This window comes from Diabrotica virgifera, chromosome 6 (genome assembly GCF_917563875.1).
Source record: "Diabrotica virgifera virgifera chromosome 6, PGI_DIABVI_V3a".
In the NCBI taxonomy this organism is placed as follows: Eukaryota; Metazoa; Arthropoda; class Insecta; order Coleoptera; family Chrysomelidae; genus Diabrotica; species Diabrotica virgifera.
Window position 1 is genome coordinate 109512346 of NC_065448.1, and position 19072 is coordinate 109531417.

A 19072-nucleotide genomic window follows, 5' to 3' on the forward strand; every position below is an offset into this window, starting at 1 on the left:
ACATTTGTATCTAAAACTTTCCAGAAAACTTCTTTGTACTCTATGTTTTAACATAAATGTGATTAATAAAAAATGGAAATTTGTGAAACAGAAATACGTAGGAGAATAGGCATGGCCAAAAACGCTATGAGTCGATGATCGAAAATCTGGAAAGATCGCTCCTTGTAGAAGAACACCAAAATAAGATTAGTACGTGCCTTAATTTTTCCCATATTTAATTATGGATCCGAAACATGGACAATGAAATCGGACGACAGAAAAAGGATTGACGCCTTTGAAATGTGGTGCTGGAGAAGAATGCTTCGGATCTCATGGACGGAACACAGAACAAATCACTCAATCCTCCAAGAGCTTAATATTCAGACTAGGCTTTCCTCTATTTGCCTCTCCACAGTCTTAAAATTTTTCGGCCATATTGCAAGAAGAAGTGATGATAATCTTGAGAGAGTTATAATTTCGGGAAACGTTGAAGGGCGCAGAAGTAGAGGTCGCTCTCACCTACTCGATGGACGGATCAAGGACAGAAAGCCAGTGGAAAAACATTCTCTGAATCCATGAGGGAAGCTCAGGACAGAAGCCAATGGAAAGAGATAGTTGCTCGTATTATAGGTAATCACACTCAGCAATGAGGAAACGACTGAGGAGGAGGATTAATAAGATAAATTTCAAATTTCGTCACTCAACTTTTGCGATTGAAATTTGCAATTCACGAATATGCACCTTGTACTTTAAAAAATTCATAACTTTTATTAAAATAAGAATAAAAGCTTGAAACAGATATTGCCTTCAGAAAAGTGAGAAATATATACTGTACAATGTTTAGAAAAAAAAATATTAAAATAGAATAGAGTTGTAGCGAGCTAAACGCAAAAAAATGTGATATCATTATTTTTTATTTTTGGGGTAAAATTGCGATTTTGAGAATATTCTCCACCTAAAAGTTAAAATAAATGTTGTTTTCGTTTTCAACACCGTCAAAAACATAATGTAAGACCAAAATTAGTCATTCACCCCATGGTCAGTATCTCTAAAAATAATGTTATTTTGGGGATTTCTAATGTCGATATTAAAAGTTGCACTATTTTCTTTCTATAAAACATTTTGATCTAAAACTTTCTAGAAAAAATTTCGTTGTACTCTTTGTTTTAACATGAACGTGATTGAAAAGCCAAATTTCAAATTTAGCCACTCAACTTTTGCGATTAAACCTTGCAATGCACAAATCTGCACCTTTTACTTTAAAAAATTCATAACCTTTATCAGAATAAGACTGAAAGGTTGAAACAGATACCGTTGTCTTCAGCAATGTTGGAACTATATACTGTAAAAATTTCAGAAAAAAAATATTAAAATGGAACAGAGTTGTAGCGAGGTAAACGCGAAAAAACGTGATTTCATTTTTTTTTATTTTTAGGGTAAAATTGCGATTTTGACAATGTTTCCTCAAATAAAATTCAAATTAAACCTCATTTTAGTTTTCAGCACCATCAAAAACATACAGTATGACTAAAATTAGACATTCACCTCTCCGTGGTCAGTACCTGGTCATTTTATGAGTGCCTGCCGCTCGCCTAATGAAGATCTTATGAAAATCATTCTAAATCGTGGCGCAAAAATATATTTTCATTTTGATCGAAAATAAAATTATAGTTTTATTTTGAAAGATTTTTTCATATTTGCTAAATTTGAAGTAAAACGCGGCACAAAAGAGCTTCAAAATGTAAACTCTATGTATCAAAGTTAATATTTTTTGGCGCGTTTTACATAAAATTTAGCAATTATGGAAAATCTTTCAAAATAAAACTATAATTTTATTTTCCATCAAAATGAAAATACATTTTCGCGCCACGTATCTAATATTCATATCGGCTCCTTTGTAGCTGGAATATTGTGTGCGCCACTCATTTTCCGGCGTTTAGCGGTTTTTTATTCTTGTATCAGGAGTTTTTCAAAGTTTTTTTTTATAAATTTAATGTATAAACTTGAATGTAATGTTTCTCGATTACACGGTAAGCGTTATAAATTGTCGCCTTTTTCGCATTATCGTCCAAATGATCTAGTGGTTACGACATTAGACTTGTGATAGGGCAATCCAAGTTCATATCCCAGCCATCCCAATACTTTTTTTTCAATATAATTCTTTGTGTGCATCGAATTAATACTATTTTTTTTTCTATTCGGAATAGATTTAAAACAATATTGTGATGGCTGACAAATGAACTCGGATTGACCGATCAAATTTAGCGTCGTAACAACTACATCTAAAACAAATCGGCGATAATGATTCAATGGATTATACTTTGGCGCTGGACAACTTCAACATTGCTTAACCAATTTTGATCATTAAACATAAGTTCGAAAGGTAGGTACTTAGAATTAGTGTCTGATGCATCTAAGGTCATATATGATAATGGAAGGTATTATAGGATTAAGTGAGCTTGAAAAACTGTTTTTCCTATTGGAACTAGATTTGATCATACTTATGAGGCATATAACTTAAAAATTCGAATTGTCCCAGATATCAGGTAATACACAGTTAGGCACGTCTATAGTCCTCCTACAAACGCTCAGTTATTGGCACAATTTGTAGGTTGAAATTTTGAGTAATTGTCCAAAAACCAAAATTTTTAAAGGTAAATTTTTCATTTTTCGGCTATACTGAGCCGTGGGCATGTCCGATCCTGACCACTTAGACACCATTTGAAAGCTTAAATCAAACGCTATTGATTGAAAACCGCATTTGCGGTTTTCCTGTCTCTCTTTGAACCTAAGATATATACTACCAGAAAAAAATATGCCGTGAATCTTATCCTTCGATGGAAACCGTCAAAAATTGGTTTAACAAGTTTCAACGTGGTGGTACCTCGGTTTCTGATAAGTTACTCCCAGGTACCCAGAAAACGGCTACCACTGAGGATAACGTGAAAGAAATCCACGATTTCGTATTGGTAGACCGCTCACTGAAGGTGCGTGAGATAGCTGAGACAGTAGACATCTGCAAAGATCTCGTTGGCCATACCTTGCATAATATTTTGAGCATAAAAAAGCTGTCGGCGCGATGGCTGCCGCATTTTCTATCTCCGAACAATAAACTCAACCATGAGACAACTTCAGAGCAGTGTCTTATGCTGTTTAAGGATAATCCAAATGAGTTTATACGTTGTTTCCTAACCATCGTTAACATGGTTCCACTGGTATACACCAGAGACCAAGGAATAGTTGATACAGTGGACGTCACCCCGTGAACGTGCTCCGAGGAGGGCGAAGACTGTCCAATCGGCCGGAAAGCTGATGGACACCATTTTTTGAGTTTCACAAGGTGTGATCTATATTCACTTCCTAGAAAAGTGCAAAACGATCATAGGGCTTTAGGATGAATTTCAGAAAATTCAGATCACCCCGAATTTCAGAAAAAACGGCCCCAATTGGCGAAGAAAAAATAGTCTTTCACCATGACAACGGTCCGGCTCACACCTCCGGTATCGCCATGGCCAAATTGGTCGAAATGGACTACAAACTGCTGTTTCATCCAGCGCGTTCTCCAGATTTGGGCCTGTACGACTTCTTTTTGTTTCCAAACTTAAAAAAGTCACTCTCCGGGCAGAAATTTAAGTCGAATAAAGAGTTCATCACCGCCAAGGACGCCTACTTTGCAGACCTCGAGAAAAGGTATCTTTCAGACGGATTAAAGAATGTGGGGAATCGTTGGGTCAAGTTTATTGAACTAAAAAGAGACTAAGTTCAAAAATAAATCACCACTTTTTCAAAATTTTCATTTTTCTTTTGAAGACCAAGTACTTATCGGACCGCCCTAGTACATACATACATATTCACAAACATTTTCTCTTTTTTAAATAGATTGAGTCATATTTTTGAGCTCGGTAACTTTTGAATGGTATAACCGATTTTCAAAATTATACATGCATTGGAAAGGTAATGATCAGTAGGTACTATCAGAAGCCGCTGAGGTCTGACTTAAAGTTTTGTACTTTTTGGGAGTTTTGAGGACCAGAACGAAGAACAGACCCTAAATCCGTAGGGGAGGGCCGTAAAATCCACACCCTTGGACCAAAATGGACGGTTGACACATGGATGGGTGAGTCTTTTCCTAAACTTTAACATTAAATTTTGCCCATTTTTCAATTCAGTCAGATTTAGAAAATCGAAAATTTCGTGTATATATTATAATATAGCATGTAGGGAGGTTGTGCGCCACTGGCGAGAACTGCCGTTCTCTGGGATATCAGATAATTTGAGACACTTCTGGATAATCTTTTGCAAAATCTAAAGATAACTGACGTATAAACTTAGTAGCAAAGAAGTTGACTGAAGCAGTGCATATTATGTAAAATTGTTTAATTCATAAGAATGTAAAGATTGATTTGGATTAGATCCCCAAAGAATTTTTGGAATAAATCTCGGAGAAGGCTCTATCACAATTTGCCTATACATTTTTGTTGTTGACGGAAACAATATAAAATGTTGTCTGAAGCAAAGTAAGATATATACGAGATCATCTTGTACGGTTGGTCATATCATTTGAAGATAAATAACTGATAATAGATACCTCCGAAGATAATCGAAAACAACCATCATGACGCCTCTTTGTTGGTTAGTTAAACTTACTGCGTTTTGGTCATGATGAGGGAAATAAAGGGTTTGAAGAATCATATTATATTTTAAATTCAGTCGTGTGTCTCAGGGACAGATATTCAGTCATGAAGTAAGTATAATTAAATTAAATATAAGGTTGATGATAATATAATGCATACTTTTCTAAAGCCTATAATGATGGAGTGGAAGACTAAAATTTACCTTCAAATGTCTGGTGACAACAATATCGAAACTGAAGGTACCCCAATTACCCGGAATCTTTTCCAACGGGACTGTTAAGTCCACTGTGGTTCGGTCTAGCTATGAACCCACTATCTCAGCTACTGATCTCCACTGACTCAGGTTTTAGCATCAAGAATTACAATACTGTTGTGACGAAGCTTAAACAGCTGTTATACACTGACCGGCACAAAAAACGGCCACCCCACAAAATGGGTAATTTTTGATGTCTTGAATCTCCTGAAGCTGCTGTCCGATTTAAGTGATTTTTTTGTCTATCTGATCATCTAAATTGTCCTTTACCTGTCAATTGAAACGAAATTCTTTTTCCAAAAAATAAGCAGACGTTAAAATGTATTTACGAATATGTAACGTCCTGTAAATTTAAATTTTAAATAGGCTTAGATAATAAAATTAAAAATTGTAAAATTATCACACAAAATTGAAAAATGTATCCATTAATATATTATAACACCCTGTAAATTTAGATAATAAGTAGGCTTAGATATTAACTTAAAATTGTTATTGTAATACCATAAAAAAAACAAATAGTCTGGCTAATCGGCTATGTCAAAGCCATTAATAAAAAAAAGTGATTTTTTAAATATATTATAGTCTTATCTTTTAACAATATTGCTGTAATAAAATTGTTGCTAGACAGGTAAATTATCATTGTATATCGGGTGTACCAATCAAACTGTGTTTTTTTCTCAAAGTTCACCACACCCTGTGGAATATTCTAGCATTTATAAAATATTGACAATAAAACCCAACTATAGCCTCAGGTTTTCTTAACATTCTGTTTTTTGATTAATTCGCTTATGTTGAATAATAAAAAAGTTAGGTACTTTAACAACTAGCCATGTTCTTCATTAATACAGGGTGTTTCTAAATAAGTGCGATAAATTTTAAGGAATAATTCTGCATAAATATTGACCGTTTGCTTATAAACATATGCCCGCAAATGCTTCGTTTCCGATATACGGGATGTTGAATTTTTTCTTACAAACTGACGATTTATTTATTGCTCTAAAAACCAGTTGAGATATGCAAATAAAATTTGGCAGGTTTTAAGAGGTTGTTATTGCGCATTTTTTGACATACAATTAAGATTTTTATATTCACCATTGGCGTGCATGCGGGTAATATTATCCATCACATTACCCGTATGCGTGCCAATGGAGAATATAAAATTCTTAATTGCATGTCAAAAAATATGCAATAACTGTATCTTAAATCCTACCAAATTTGATTTTCATATCTCAACCGGTTTTAGAGCAATAAATAAATCGTCAGTTTGTAAGAAAATAATTCAACATCCAGTATCTCCGAAACGAAGCATTTGCGGATATGTGTTTATAAAGCAAACGGCCATTATTTTTTCATGCAAGATTTACTTTTTAAAGTTTGCCGCACATATTTAGAAACACCCTGTATTAATTAAGAACATGGCTAGTTATTAAAGTACCTAACTTTTTTATTATCCAACATAAGCGAATGAATCAAAAAACAAAATGTTATTAAAATCTGAGGCTATAGTTCAGTTTTGATTTCAGTATTTTATAAATGCTAGAATATTCCATAAAGTGTGGTGAACTTTGAGAATAAAACACAGTTTGATTGGTACACCCGGTATAAAATGATAGTTTACCTATCCAGCAAGAATATTATTACAGAAATTTTGTTCAAGAATAAGGCTATAAAATATTAAAAAAATCACTTAAATCGGACAACAGGTTTAGGAAATTCAAGACATCAAATATTACCCATTTTTTGGGCTGGCCGTTTTTTGTGCCGGTCAGTGTATATGGATGATTTGACGTTACTGGCTTCTAGTCGAATTCACCTAGATCAGGTGCTAAAACTATCGAAACCTTCTCGAATGATATCAGTATGCACTTTGGACTAGACAAGCGCCGTGTTCTAAATATAGTGAGAAGAAAGGTTCAGTCCGGATGTTTCGAAATACAAGATGGCCAAAACCAGTATGGATTAAGTAAAGCTAACGCGAAGAATTGACAGTAATCAAATGAAAACTCAACTAACTTTCGAATTCGTACGAAGAGTACGACAGCTAAATCCATCATATCTTAATAGTAAAAATTTGTTAAAGGCAAATACTTATTTAAATACGTAGGTACATATGTTCTTCTTATGGCTTAACTACTCATTTGGTATTGTAAACTGGTCGAAAACGGATATAGCAAGTCTCATGAGGAAATTCAGAACACTTCTTACGAAGGTACAAAAACAAAGTGCAGTAGAGAGAACACCATTACTGCGGTATCCAGGAGGAAGAGGACTTATGGATATACAATAGGTGAAAAATTAGAAAAACAGGTTGCCAATTTAAGAACTTCTCTTAAGAAGCACACTGTGACATTTACTTTGTATCGCGCAATTTGTGTAGTAGTAGAATCAGAAATGCACATAAATCATCTTTCTAAGCAACAAAAAATGCGCAATTGGAATAATTGGATGTGTAAACCTTGGCATGGGCGACATCCAAATGAGATCAACCAAGACTATGTCGACAGTACAGTGTCTCTGTTAGTTAAATGTGACCGTCATTGCATGATCATTGTCAACGTAATCCCTTTCTTGTGCGTTTATTAAAAGAAACTTGTGTCACTTAAAACACTTTTTTCGATATGTACAACCATATGGTCCAAGAGCTGTGAGACATTTTTGAGTAGGTATTTTAGGCAACCTGAAAATTTTTCAGGTGACTCTTCCATGATAGCCTAATACAAAAATGCCGGTCTGGCTGGAGGGTAGCGGTTATTTTCCCAAAAATCCCCCCAAAGTTAAAAAAAGGGTAAAAATTGTTATTACAAAAAATATCATTGACGTGACTTTAAAGTAAATTTAAATATTCAAATATAAAGAAAATAAACAGGCCAGGCGATTTGAGGGCGATTTTAACTCTGCAAGATACTTGCATGGGCGCCCCAGGATTATTTTCAGGGGATGCATCTGAACTTCAGAAGATTTCATCTGAATCTGTACATACTATTAACGAGTATAAAATATACAACTATACATGCAAAGCTATGTACATTCCTTCCGGACAGGGAAGTACAATGATTATTTTGACAGGGTATTTTTTAATATTAAAAATAAATATTCTAAAAAAGACAGTTTTTTTTGGTGAAATTTTCCAACTGCCATGTGATCAAACAAATTACGCGTACATATAAATGAAAAGCGCTATAAATAAGCAGCAGTGTGAGAAAGAGCGTTACCGATAGCTGTTTGCGTCCTCTGTTGTACCTGAGCGAGTCCGTTCGCTCGAGAAAAATCACGTGACCTGGCGATCCCATGTTGTTGTGCCTCGAAACGTTAGCGTAATTATTATATATTATAGTTTTTTAAGTAACTTTTTCTTAATTAAAGGAAAATAATACGTACTATACAATAGATTTTGCAAATATGATAGAAAAAGACTGATTTATTATTATAAATATATAGGTAGAAAAGTATTAAAGTATAAACTAAATTAATTCTGTGTCCGAATCTTGTACTTGTTCTTCAAACTCCTCATCTGAGCTTAAATATTCACTGTCTTCTTCTTCCTCAGACTCCCCTCGAGACTCAGATTCCTCTTCTACATGATCTGTAAATAGTTGTAATATGTATTTAGAATTAATTAAAAATTAATTAGCGATAATTTAATTGAATTAATACGTGTTCTCTGTCCTTTTATACGGAGTCGAAGCCTGGACAATGACGGGGGCATCTGAATAAAGACTCGCCATTGTTGAGATGTGGTGTTATTGAATAATGTAAAAAATATCATGAACACAACACGTAAAAAACACGGAAACATTAAGAAAGATGAAAAAGGCAAAAGAAACACTCAACACTATAAAGGAAAGAAAAATGAGCCAAAATAAATATTCATTCTCTTCTTCTTCGTCAGACGCCCCTCGAGACTCAGATTCCTCTTCTACCTGATCTGTAAATAGTTGTAAATATGTATTTAGAATTAATTAAAAATTAATTATTAATTAATTAATTGAGTTGCTACGTATTCTTACTTATATAACTAATAATTAATACTTTTCCTTATATTATAAATTACATCACGTTTTTTATTTCTTAGTATATGACCAAAGTAGCTCATTTTTCTTTCCTTCATAGTGTTGAGTATTTGTTTTGCATTTTATCTTTCTTAATGTTTCCGTGTTTGTTACGTGTTGCGTCCATGATATTTTTTACATTATTCGATAACACCACATCTCAACAATGGCAAGTATATCTTCAGATGCGACCGTGATTTTCCAGGCTTTGACTCCGTATAAAAGGACAGAGAATACGTAGCAACTCAATTAATTAATCACTAATTAATTTCTAATTAATTCTAAATACATATTACAACCATTTACAGATCATGTAGAAGAGGAATCTGAGTCTCGAGGGGAGTCTGACAAAGAAGAAGACAGTGAATATTTAAGCTCAGATGAGAAGTTTGAAGAAGAAGTACAAGATTTGGACACAGAATTAATTTAGTTTATACTTTTATACTTTTCTACCTATATCTTTATAATAATAAATCTGCCTTTTTCTATCGTATTTGCAAAATCTATTGTATAGTACGTATTATTTTCCTTTAATTAACAAAAAGTTACTTAAAAAACTATAATATATAATAATTACTCTGACGTTTCGCGGCACAACAACATGGGAACGACAGGTCATGTGATTTTTCTCGAGCGAACGGACTCGCTCAGCTACAACAGAGGACGCAAACAGCTATCGGTATACGCTCTTTCTCACACTCCTGTTTACCTATAGCGCTTTTCTGCCCTGCTTAGGAAGAAAGCCTTAACTCCAATTTACTTGAAACGGAGATATTCAATAAAACGTGAAATATACTTTTTCACAACTTTTTTTCTCTAAAATGTACGTTTAAAGGCCTTAATAATTTAATAAAAATAAATAAAAAACAAGTTTTGTTAAAAAAAATTGTTTTTGGCTTTTTTTGGGCATAAAAATGGCACTTAAGGCCTTGTTACCTCCAAACAGTAGTGCAAACCGTAACATAAAAACCTTAACTCCCATGGTGGCTCATTATGTATTTTACTTTAAAACTAAAAAAACATTTAGGGTTTAAAAAAGGTAAACACCCAGGAGTTTTTGCAAAATTTATTCATAGAATGTTACTCAAAATATACTTAGAGACGGACTATTTAAGAAAGAACACATTTTACTATTTTTAATTGAAATCTAAAACTACATTTAATAGTCTTGTTTGAAAATGTTTGTTATAATATAATGCTTTCTTAAAAAGTTAAATAGTGCTTATTTGCTAATTGAAATATACACAAACGTATTTCAACAAAAAAATCATAATATTTAGCTTGAGTTAGAGTGAAACTATTGTAATTAGGCCTATAAAATTCAAGGTATGCTACATTAAAAATACAGGATTATAAGTTATTAGAATAAAACAACTTTAGCAAGGATTTGTGTCAACATTAAAAATGAATAAAATTTTGAGACCTGTATCTATATAATATAACAATGCGTTCATAAAAAAGTTTAAGCCAAAACAAAAAAAATATGTTTTACAGTTAGGAACACACACACCCTTTTCTCAACTAGGGATGTCGTCTGAAACACACAAGTCAGGAACATCACTTTCAGGCAAGTCCAACCAAAAACGTTTCCTATTTTCAGGCATCAAGGGAAGCAGTTTTGTAATATCTTGTTTCTTCGCCGAGCAGATGCCTCGAGGTGCAGTTCGGAAAATAGGGGGGCTCTTCTAGGTTCGTATTTGCAAAATCTATTGTATAGTACGTATTATTTTCCTTTAATTAACAAAAAGTTACTTAAAAAACTATAATATATAATAATTACTCTGACGTTTCGCGGCACAACAACATGGGAACGACAGGTTATGTGATTTTTCTCGAGCGAACGGACTCGCTCAGTTACAACAGAGGACGCAAACAGCTATCGGTATACGCTCTTTCTCACACTCATGTTTACCTACAGCGCTTTTCATTTATATGCACGCGTAACTTGTTCGATCACATGTCAGTTGGAAAATTTCACCAAAAAAAAACCTGTCTTTTTAGAATATTTATTTTTAATATTAAAAATACCCTGTCAAAATAATAATTGTACTTCCCTGTCCGGAAGGAATGTACATAGCTTTGTATGTATAGTTGTATATTTTATACTCGTTAATAGTATGTAGAGATTCAGATGAAATCTTCTGAAGTTCAGATGCATCCCCTGAAAATAATACTGGGGCGCCCATGCAAGTAAAATCGCTGTTTATTTTCTTTATATTTGAATATTTAAATTTACTTTAAAGTCACGTCAATGATATTTTTTGTATTAATAACAATTTTTACCCTTTTTTAAATTTGGGGGGGGGGGATTTTTGGGGAAAATAACCGCTACCTTCCAGCCAGACCGGCATTTTTGTATTAGGCTCTCATGGAAGAGTCACCTGAAAAATTTTCAGGTTGCCTAAAATACCTACTCAAAAATGTCTCACAGCTCTTATACTAATATGTAAAATAATTGGATCAGTCAACAAACTTAGTTAGAAAATCTTTGTATATTTTGAATAGCATATATTATGAATAAATATAAAACATTTATATTACACTAGACTACATTTAAATAATATATCACAATAAATAAATAAATAAATAAAAGGATAAACACAATACATAAACACCACAGACTAAGTACTTTTGCTGTCCACATCGTCCTTGGAAACAATGTAATAGAGATCTGCAAATATTTTGGCTGAATCTACAAGATTAAGAATATCTAATGAATTGGATTCTTCTTTATTTTTACTAACTTTATTTAAATAACTATCTATAGCCGAAAGGCCACAACAGATTTGTTTTTGAATATTGCTAATAACCTCGTGTTGCTGGAGCTCCAGTGAATATTTTGTAATAAAATCACCCGTAGCATGTTTTTGTATGAGATCTTGCTTTTCTGTTTCCTTTAATCCTGTTTGGAGACATGACGACCAGGAAATATCTTAAAAATATACAGTACAATAATTATATGTCAGTAAATAACTTTATTAACACGTTGACGAACAGTGCGTCAAATGTATAAGCCAGGGGCGGCCGGTCAGGGTAGGCAAGGTAGGCGCCGCCTAACCTCTTCAAATGTACAATAATATAAATTATTAATATAAATTACTTATTTCAAAATTGTTAAATTTTGACACAATACCTACAATAAAAAAAGCTACTTTTTAATTTCTCCCCGAAATTATAATTATTGTACGCCCCTTGTAGTAGTAGTATTAAGATTCTATATTATTTATTGGTAAGGCACTTTTAAACTGCGCCTAGAATAGAACAACAGAATTTATGTGCCATCTCGCTCTTTACGCCAGCTAAATCCCGTAAATTCTGGCGGTACTGGGCCATCATTTCCACGAATTTTTTAGGGAATTAGGCACCAGATTTTGGAGCCTACAGGCCTTCAGCATAACAAAATCGATCACATCTCAGTTGATTCTCTTGTGTGTTGTGAAACTAAACCATTTTAAATTGTTTTTTGATTTGGGCTGTTAGTAGGTGTATTCAATAAAAATAGGTAGAACAATTTAAATTTGTTTATGAAAAGTGAATAATAAACAGGCAAATTTAAGATTGGTTTATTGAAGGGTATTTTAATTTAGTAATAATTCACCAACAACAAAAATAAATCTGTGAATAGTTATTGGTAGAATAAAATTTATCAGTCGATTATATTTTATTTTTATTGTGTTTCAATACAATTTTGATAATTTAAAGTTAAAATGACGAATTTTCTTTGTTACATTTGATTATATAGATATTTAAAATTTAAAGCGAGGTTAACTTGTCAATTTATTCGAAGAGTAAATCTTTATTTGGGACAAATAAAATAAGTCATATTTGACGTTGGTGAAACGAAGGTGTGTTAGTTTTATTGGCCGAATATTTTTATTCATCGAATAAACTACTATTTGTCGTTGGGGAAACCGCCTATAGTAAAATAAAATGAATATTTTAAACAATATAATCTGCAGTTTGATCGAGACGCAAGGCGCCAAAATCAAGAAAGATTAGAAATTATTTCAATGGGTTGGCCTTTACCAAATTTAAAAATTTTATTAACAGATAAGAAGAAAGACAATCGACCATTTTCGAGATCGTTTAAAACAATATGGTATGAAAACCATAAATGGTTAAGCGGAAGTTATTTTAAAATAATTATTTATGAAACAGTTCGTGAAGTATGCTTTTTGCGAACGCACGCGATGTTTAGAGTATACATCGCGTAAGTTCGCAAAAAGTACTTCACGCACAGTTTCATACAATATTTTATCATGATGAACAAATAAAAAAAACTGTAACTCTCCGTCACTGGAATTTATTTCTATTCCACAATTTTTAGAACTTTGATATTTAAAAATTCTAACTTCTTTCAAACCACAAAACTGTCAAAACTTTTGTCGTAATTTATTGCTCATTATGTCATCACCATGACAACGCGAAAGTTAAGGATATTTGATTATATGAAAGTTTTTTTTATGTAATTATGTTTATTTACAATCTACATCATTAAATGAGTATTAAGTAAATTTGTTCCATGTTTTTGGGCATGAAGAAGAGACTTCCAATGATGTCTCATCTTATTCTATTTATGTTAAAGTTTTAAAATAGGTCCTGAGGCCAGGTTCTATCTAGTCTCCTTGTGACAGGACCATTATGGAATAATTCCCTTACTAACTCATTGTCATGGTGAATGGTACGCTCGCTTTGTGATTCCGAGGCTCGATGGATTTCTTCTCTGATGAAAGTAGAAGAGTAGACACTTCAGCGCACTTTAACCTTTGAACCCTCGCGATAGAGCATCGCGCGTGACTGTCGATGCAGCAGACCGCGTGACTCCGACGTGTAGGGGTGACGTCATTGGGGTAACTTGTCGGGACTTGTCGGGTGACGTCAGTGGGGTGACTTGACCGGACTTGTCGGGTGACGTCAGTGGGGTGACTTGACGGGTCCTGTCGGGTGACGTCATTGGGCCACAGCCCGATTAATTATTTTATTTATTTGTAATTATTTGTTAGTCCTTATAATAGTCTAAAGTATGTCAATAACCTTTAATATTAAATATAAAATTTTCCTTACGGGGGACACGAACCAAGTACTAGGGCATCCGTTACTAGATACACATTCCGCTAACCCACGCAAACGCTTGCTAGACACGGGTAATATAAGGTATAAATAAAAAACAAATACGTAAGTAAAAATTGTAAAGAAAATTACTACATACTTAAATGTATTATAAAATAATTAATATATTCCTAAATTTTAGAAGAAACAATCGTAAATAGGTACATTTATACAAAAACACAAAAGCATGTAGGTACCTACACATAAGTATTACTGTATATGAAGAAGCTTCTATAACAGGACAAAGGGATATTAATCTTCTAAGCAGCTCAATGTACATGCAAGATATCGCTTGAAAACCTATTGCGAATAGATGAAAAATCAAACACATCATACCACAGGTCATCCTCACATTATGACCAAACCACCGAACGTGTCTAAGTGTAGGTACCTACACGGCTCTCGTCTCTCACACAGATACACACAGATGACCTACAATATTCCTATATAATTATGGGTATTAACCAGCGAATTCTTACAGTATGACCAAACCAACAAACATCCTTTATAATCTTAAAAGTCAATATACAATATTCTTTTTTGTGATTTAATCAATGAGCATGAAACAGTCTTACAGTATAACCAAACAATAAAAACCTATCTTACTCGATAAAGATATCAGCTGAACGATCACTGCTCAACATGGACCTTATATGAACGATCACTACTATACATAGGCCTCCATTGAACGCGCACAGCTATTATTCTGTATATGCCTATCATATGTATGAAACTTACTAAATCGAGAGGGTATTGTGAGCTGCATACTTTATTTTATCTACGACAATTCAGGTAATACTCTCCAATGAACGTACATTACTATACGCCGCTATTATTCTGTATATGCCTATCATTTTAGTGAATATTACTGAAGTATTGTGATTTGCGTACTATATTTTATCTACGGCAAGTGTGTAATATTATGTTTTTACAGGTTGATATTGAACATCTTCGATAAGAAAGATATGTTGGTCATAGACGGTTCTTCGATAGCCATCAGGCAACAATTTCCCCTGATCATGTTTATAAAACATACGGAATGCACTGTATATACTAACCCAAGCTGACAACATACTTTGCAGATATGGATCACGATCAGCTTATAGGTTTATGTACGATTCCCTTCGTAAAGGTACATAGGCGTGCATCCGCGTGGGATAAAAGTCGACCGTCCTTTTTATACTCCGAATAAGAGGACCATCAAATATTCAAAGTTAAAATGTGTCATGGCGAGAAAATAAAATTATATACAGTTTATGTGCGTAAAATATAAACGGTAATACAGGGTAATAACGAAAAAAAATATGTTAATGTACAAAAACGATATCCAACAGTATTGTCGTAAAGAAAAGGGATGTCGTAAAGGTCTTAACGTTAAATCATCTAAATAGCTTAATTTAGCGAGACAAATGATACATCGATGTTAGCATATACATGACAGTCGACTGTCATGTAAATGACACGTACTGTGCTACACGACAATTTTAAAACATTGATTTGACAGACCAATACTTGACGGCTGCGGCAAAGAAGTTGACATGACAAACAAAAAGAAAAAGAATTTACAGCAACATGACAAACGAAAAGGAGAAGAAGAAGTGACAAACGAAAAGAAGAAGTGACAAATCGAAAAGAAGATGAAGAAGAATTGACAAACTGTAAAAAAGAAGAAGAATTGGCAGTTAATATTGAACGTTGACAGACCGCAAAGAAGAAGAAGAAGTAAACGTGACAAACGAAAAAAAGAAGAAATGACAATGGCTCAGCACAATGAAGAAGTGACAAATCGAAAAAAGAAGAAGAAGAATTGACAGAAACATGACAAACGAAAAGAAGAAGAAGGATTGACAAACGAAAAGAAGAAGAAGGCTCAACACAATGAAGAATAATTTAAAAATCGAAAAGAAGAAGAATTGACAACATGATAAACGAAAAGAAGAAAAAGAATTGACGGCAACATGACAAACGTAAAGAAGAAGAAGTGACAATAGCTCAGCACAATGAAGAATAATTGACAAATCGAAAAGAAGAAGAAGAATTGATAACAACATAACAAACGAAAAGAAGAAGAAGAAGAAGAACTGACAGACCGAAAAGAAGAAGAAGTGACAATGGCTCGACACAAAAAAAGAAGAAGAAATTAAATACGATTTAATTAATTATAAAAAGTTTCATTTCACATCTAATACTAGTATTAAATAGAATTTCATTAGTCACACAAAACGAATGTGTCAGCGGTCGTAAGGCACATTCCTCATCTCATATTACACCTGTAACATTATATTGCAATAGTAAGAATGTAGGGCAATGACCGCAAAAAAGCAACGATTATATTTTTTGCAACATCGCCAGAAACACCTTGCAAATTTCAATAGCGGAAATTAAAACTGCAAATTCTAGAAATAATATTCACATGTCGTTTAATTTATGTCGCATTTAATCTGATGGTGCAAAATTAGCAAGAATGTATAATATGACAATGATGCATTAAAACCGCAAGTTCGAACAAAAAAGCATCGATTATATTTTTTAGTATACGATTTTCATCATTATGACATAACATTGTAGACGAACGAAACGAACAGGGAAATCAGTGTAGAGTGAGCACATCTTAAATAAGGTAAATGATTCTTATTTCTGCAATTCTTTTTTAGTAAATATGTAGTGATAAATATAATTTTATTTCTTTTAACATTTCCATTTAACATTTATTAAGATAATAGCATTTGATTTTTACGGTCTATTTCTAAATTCGGCGTTGCACCTATCCGCATACTGTTGATTGATTTTACGTTTTATTTAAAAAATAATAGCTTTAATGACACATTTCTAAAGTACTCCTTCTTTTATCGTTTCCTTGTTATGCAAATAAATGAGAGAGGTTGTTGCTATCCACAAAAGGATAATAATATTTTATTTTATGGTTTATTTTTTGTTTCTAATTTAATCTAAATGTATTTTTATGTGTTGTTTTTTTTTATAAATTGTATGTTTCATTTGTCCTTATATTTTTGATCGATTTTACGTTTTATTTAAAAAATTATAGCTTTTTATCCGCAATACTTCTTCTGTTTAGCAATATATTATCAATCACAGCTAATATTTATTTTTTAATAGCGTGATAATAATAATGTTGCATTTGTACACGTCCCAGCGTATTTTTTTACTTTATAAAAATATATTGACAATCCTACTAATGCATTGGGTTAGTAAATAACACTATGCGTTTTTTATTATTTTTATTTAAATTATTTCATACGAGTACATTGTTAAAGTTAGTAATAATTAAAAAACTAGCCAATTTATTTTAACATTTTCATCCATGGATCTAACGGAATAACGGTTAAATGAAGGTGTCTCGTATTCTATGTCTGTGCGCTATTTAAATTGTTGGCAGATTATTCATTACTATTACGACGTTTTTTCTAATTTTTCTATGCATTTTCAAAACGACTTCGACGACGTGTTTGCTCATTTTTAAACAAAGGTTTGATGGTTTTATTACATTTATCCCGGAATGCTTGATATGTCAAATATCCTGGAGAAACTCTATGAATACCGGTGACCTCTTATATTTTTTATAGTTGAGGCTGTCCTTTGTCGTAAAGTCTTGAGGATTCTTATAAAATAGTAAATTGTTTAGCCCACAAGTAGTTTTGTGCTTGTTATCGTTAATCAGTACATTTTTAGGAGCAAATTTGATGTTTTTTGCCCATTATCCTTTTATCAGTTTTCCAAACACACTGTGGACCTTAAGCTCTATCAATATCTGGGAATAATACCAATATTTTAGAAGGTGTTCATCTTCTTCTTCATGTGTGCTCTCATCACCCTTCCATTTTTATATCTTCACCGCTTTTACGCATAAACATTCCTTTTTTCATCGTAAATTTTATTTAATGAGATAGAAGTTCTTTTTCATCAGCTTGCATTTTCCGAGAACTTTGTACTTTTCTCTCACTATTGCGGCACGTTTGTTTACCTGAACCGCTCTACTGAAGACATGTTAATAAATGAATTCTCACATGAATGACTTTGAATCTTTGTATATTTATACTTCTGTGCCCTTCTGTTAGTGTGTCTCTGATGACGTCTGAACGTCTCAGGTAATCTTTGTGGTCGTCGTGAATGTTTGTGTAATCGTGAATGACGTGACGTGTATGACGTGACGTGTATGACGTGACATGAGTGACGTGACGTGAATGATGTGACGCGAATGACGTGACATGAATGACGTGACGTGTGTGACGTGACGTGAATGATGTGACGTGAATGACGTTACGTTAATGACTTGACATTTGTCGTGAAATATGACGTGAAAGACGTGACGTGAATGACGTTACATTCGACGCAGGACGTGTCGTTTGACACAGGACATGACATTTGGCGTTAAATATGACGTGATCAGAGACACGCTAACAGAAGGCACAGACGACCATAGAAGTGTACCAGAGACGTACAGACGTCATCAGAGACACGCTAACAAAAGGCACAGACGACCACAAAGATTACCTGAGACGTTCAGACGTCATCAGAGACACACTAACAGAAGGGCACAGAAGTATAAATATACAAAGATTCAAAGTCATTCATGTGAGAATTCATTTATTAACATGTCTTCAGTAGAGCGGTTCAGGTAAACAAACGTGCCGCAATAGTGAGAGAAAAGTACAAAGTTCTCGGAAAATGCAAGCTGATGAAAAAGAACTTCTATCTCATTAAATAAAATTTACGATGAAAAAAGGAATGTTTATGCGTAAAAGCGGTGAAGATATAAAAATGGAAGGGTGATGAGAGCACAGATGAAGAAGAAGATGTACACCTTCTAAAATATTGGTATTATTCCCAGATATTGATAGAGCTTAAGGTCCACAGTGTGTTTGGAAAACTGATAAAAGGATAATGGGCAAAAAACATCAAATTTGCTCCTAAAAATGTACTGATTAACGATAACAAGCACAAAACTACTTGTGGGCTAAACAATTTACTATTTTATAAGAATCCTCAAGACTTTACGACAAAGGACAGCCTCAACTATAAAAAATATA

At 33.3% G+C, this 19072-nt stretch overlaps 1 protein-coding gene across 4 annotated transcripts in view; it reads right to left on the reverse strand.

Annotated features, from left to right (window-relative positions):
- Nucleotides 1–11402: 11402 nt before the first annotated feature.
- Nucleotides 11403–19072, reverse strand: part of LOC114327940 (zinc finger protein 85) — a 63973-nt gene continuing 56303 nt past the window's right edge. For 3 of the 4 annotated variants that reach the window (XM_028276664.2, XM_028276663.2, XM_028276661.2), the window contains one exon: nt 11403–11847. In XM_028276664.2, coding sequence (XP_028132465.1) covers nt 11537–11847 — 311 coding nt within the window. In that variant the 3' untranslated portion in view covers nt 11403–11536. The remainder of the gene's footprint in view (nt 11848–19072) is intronic. The other variant, XM_028276662.2, reaches the window with a different exon arrangement.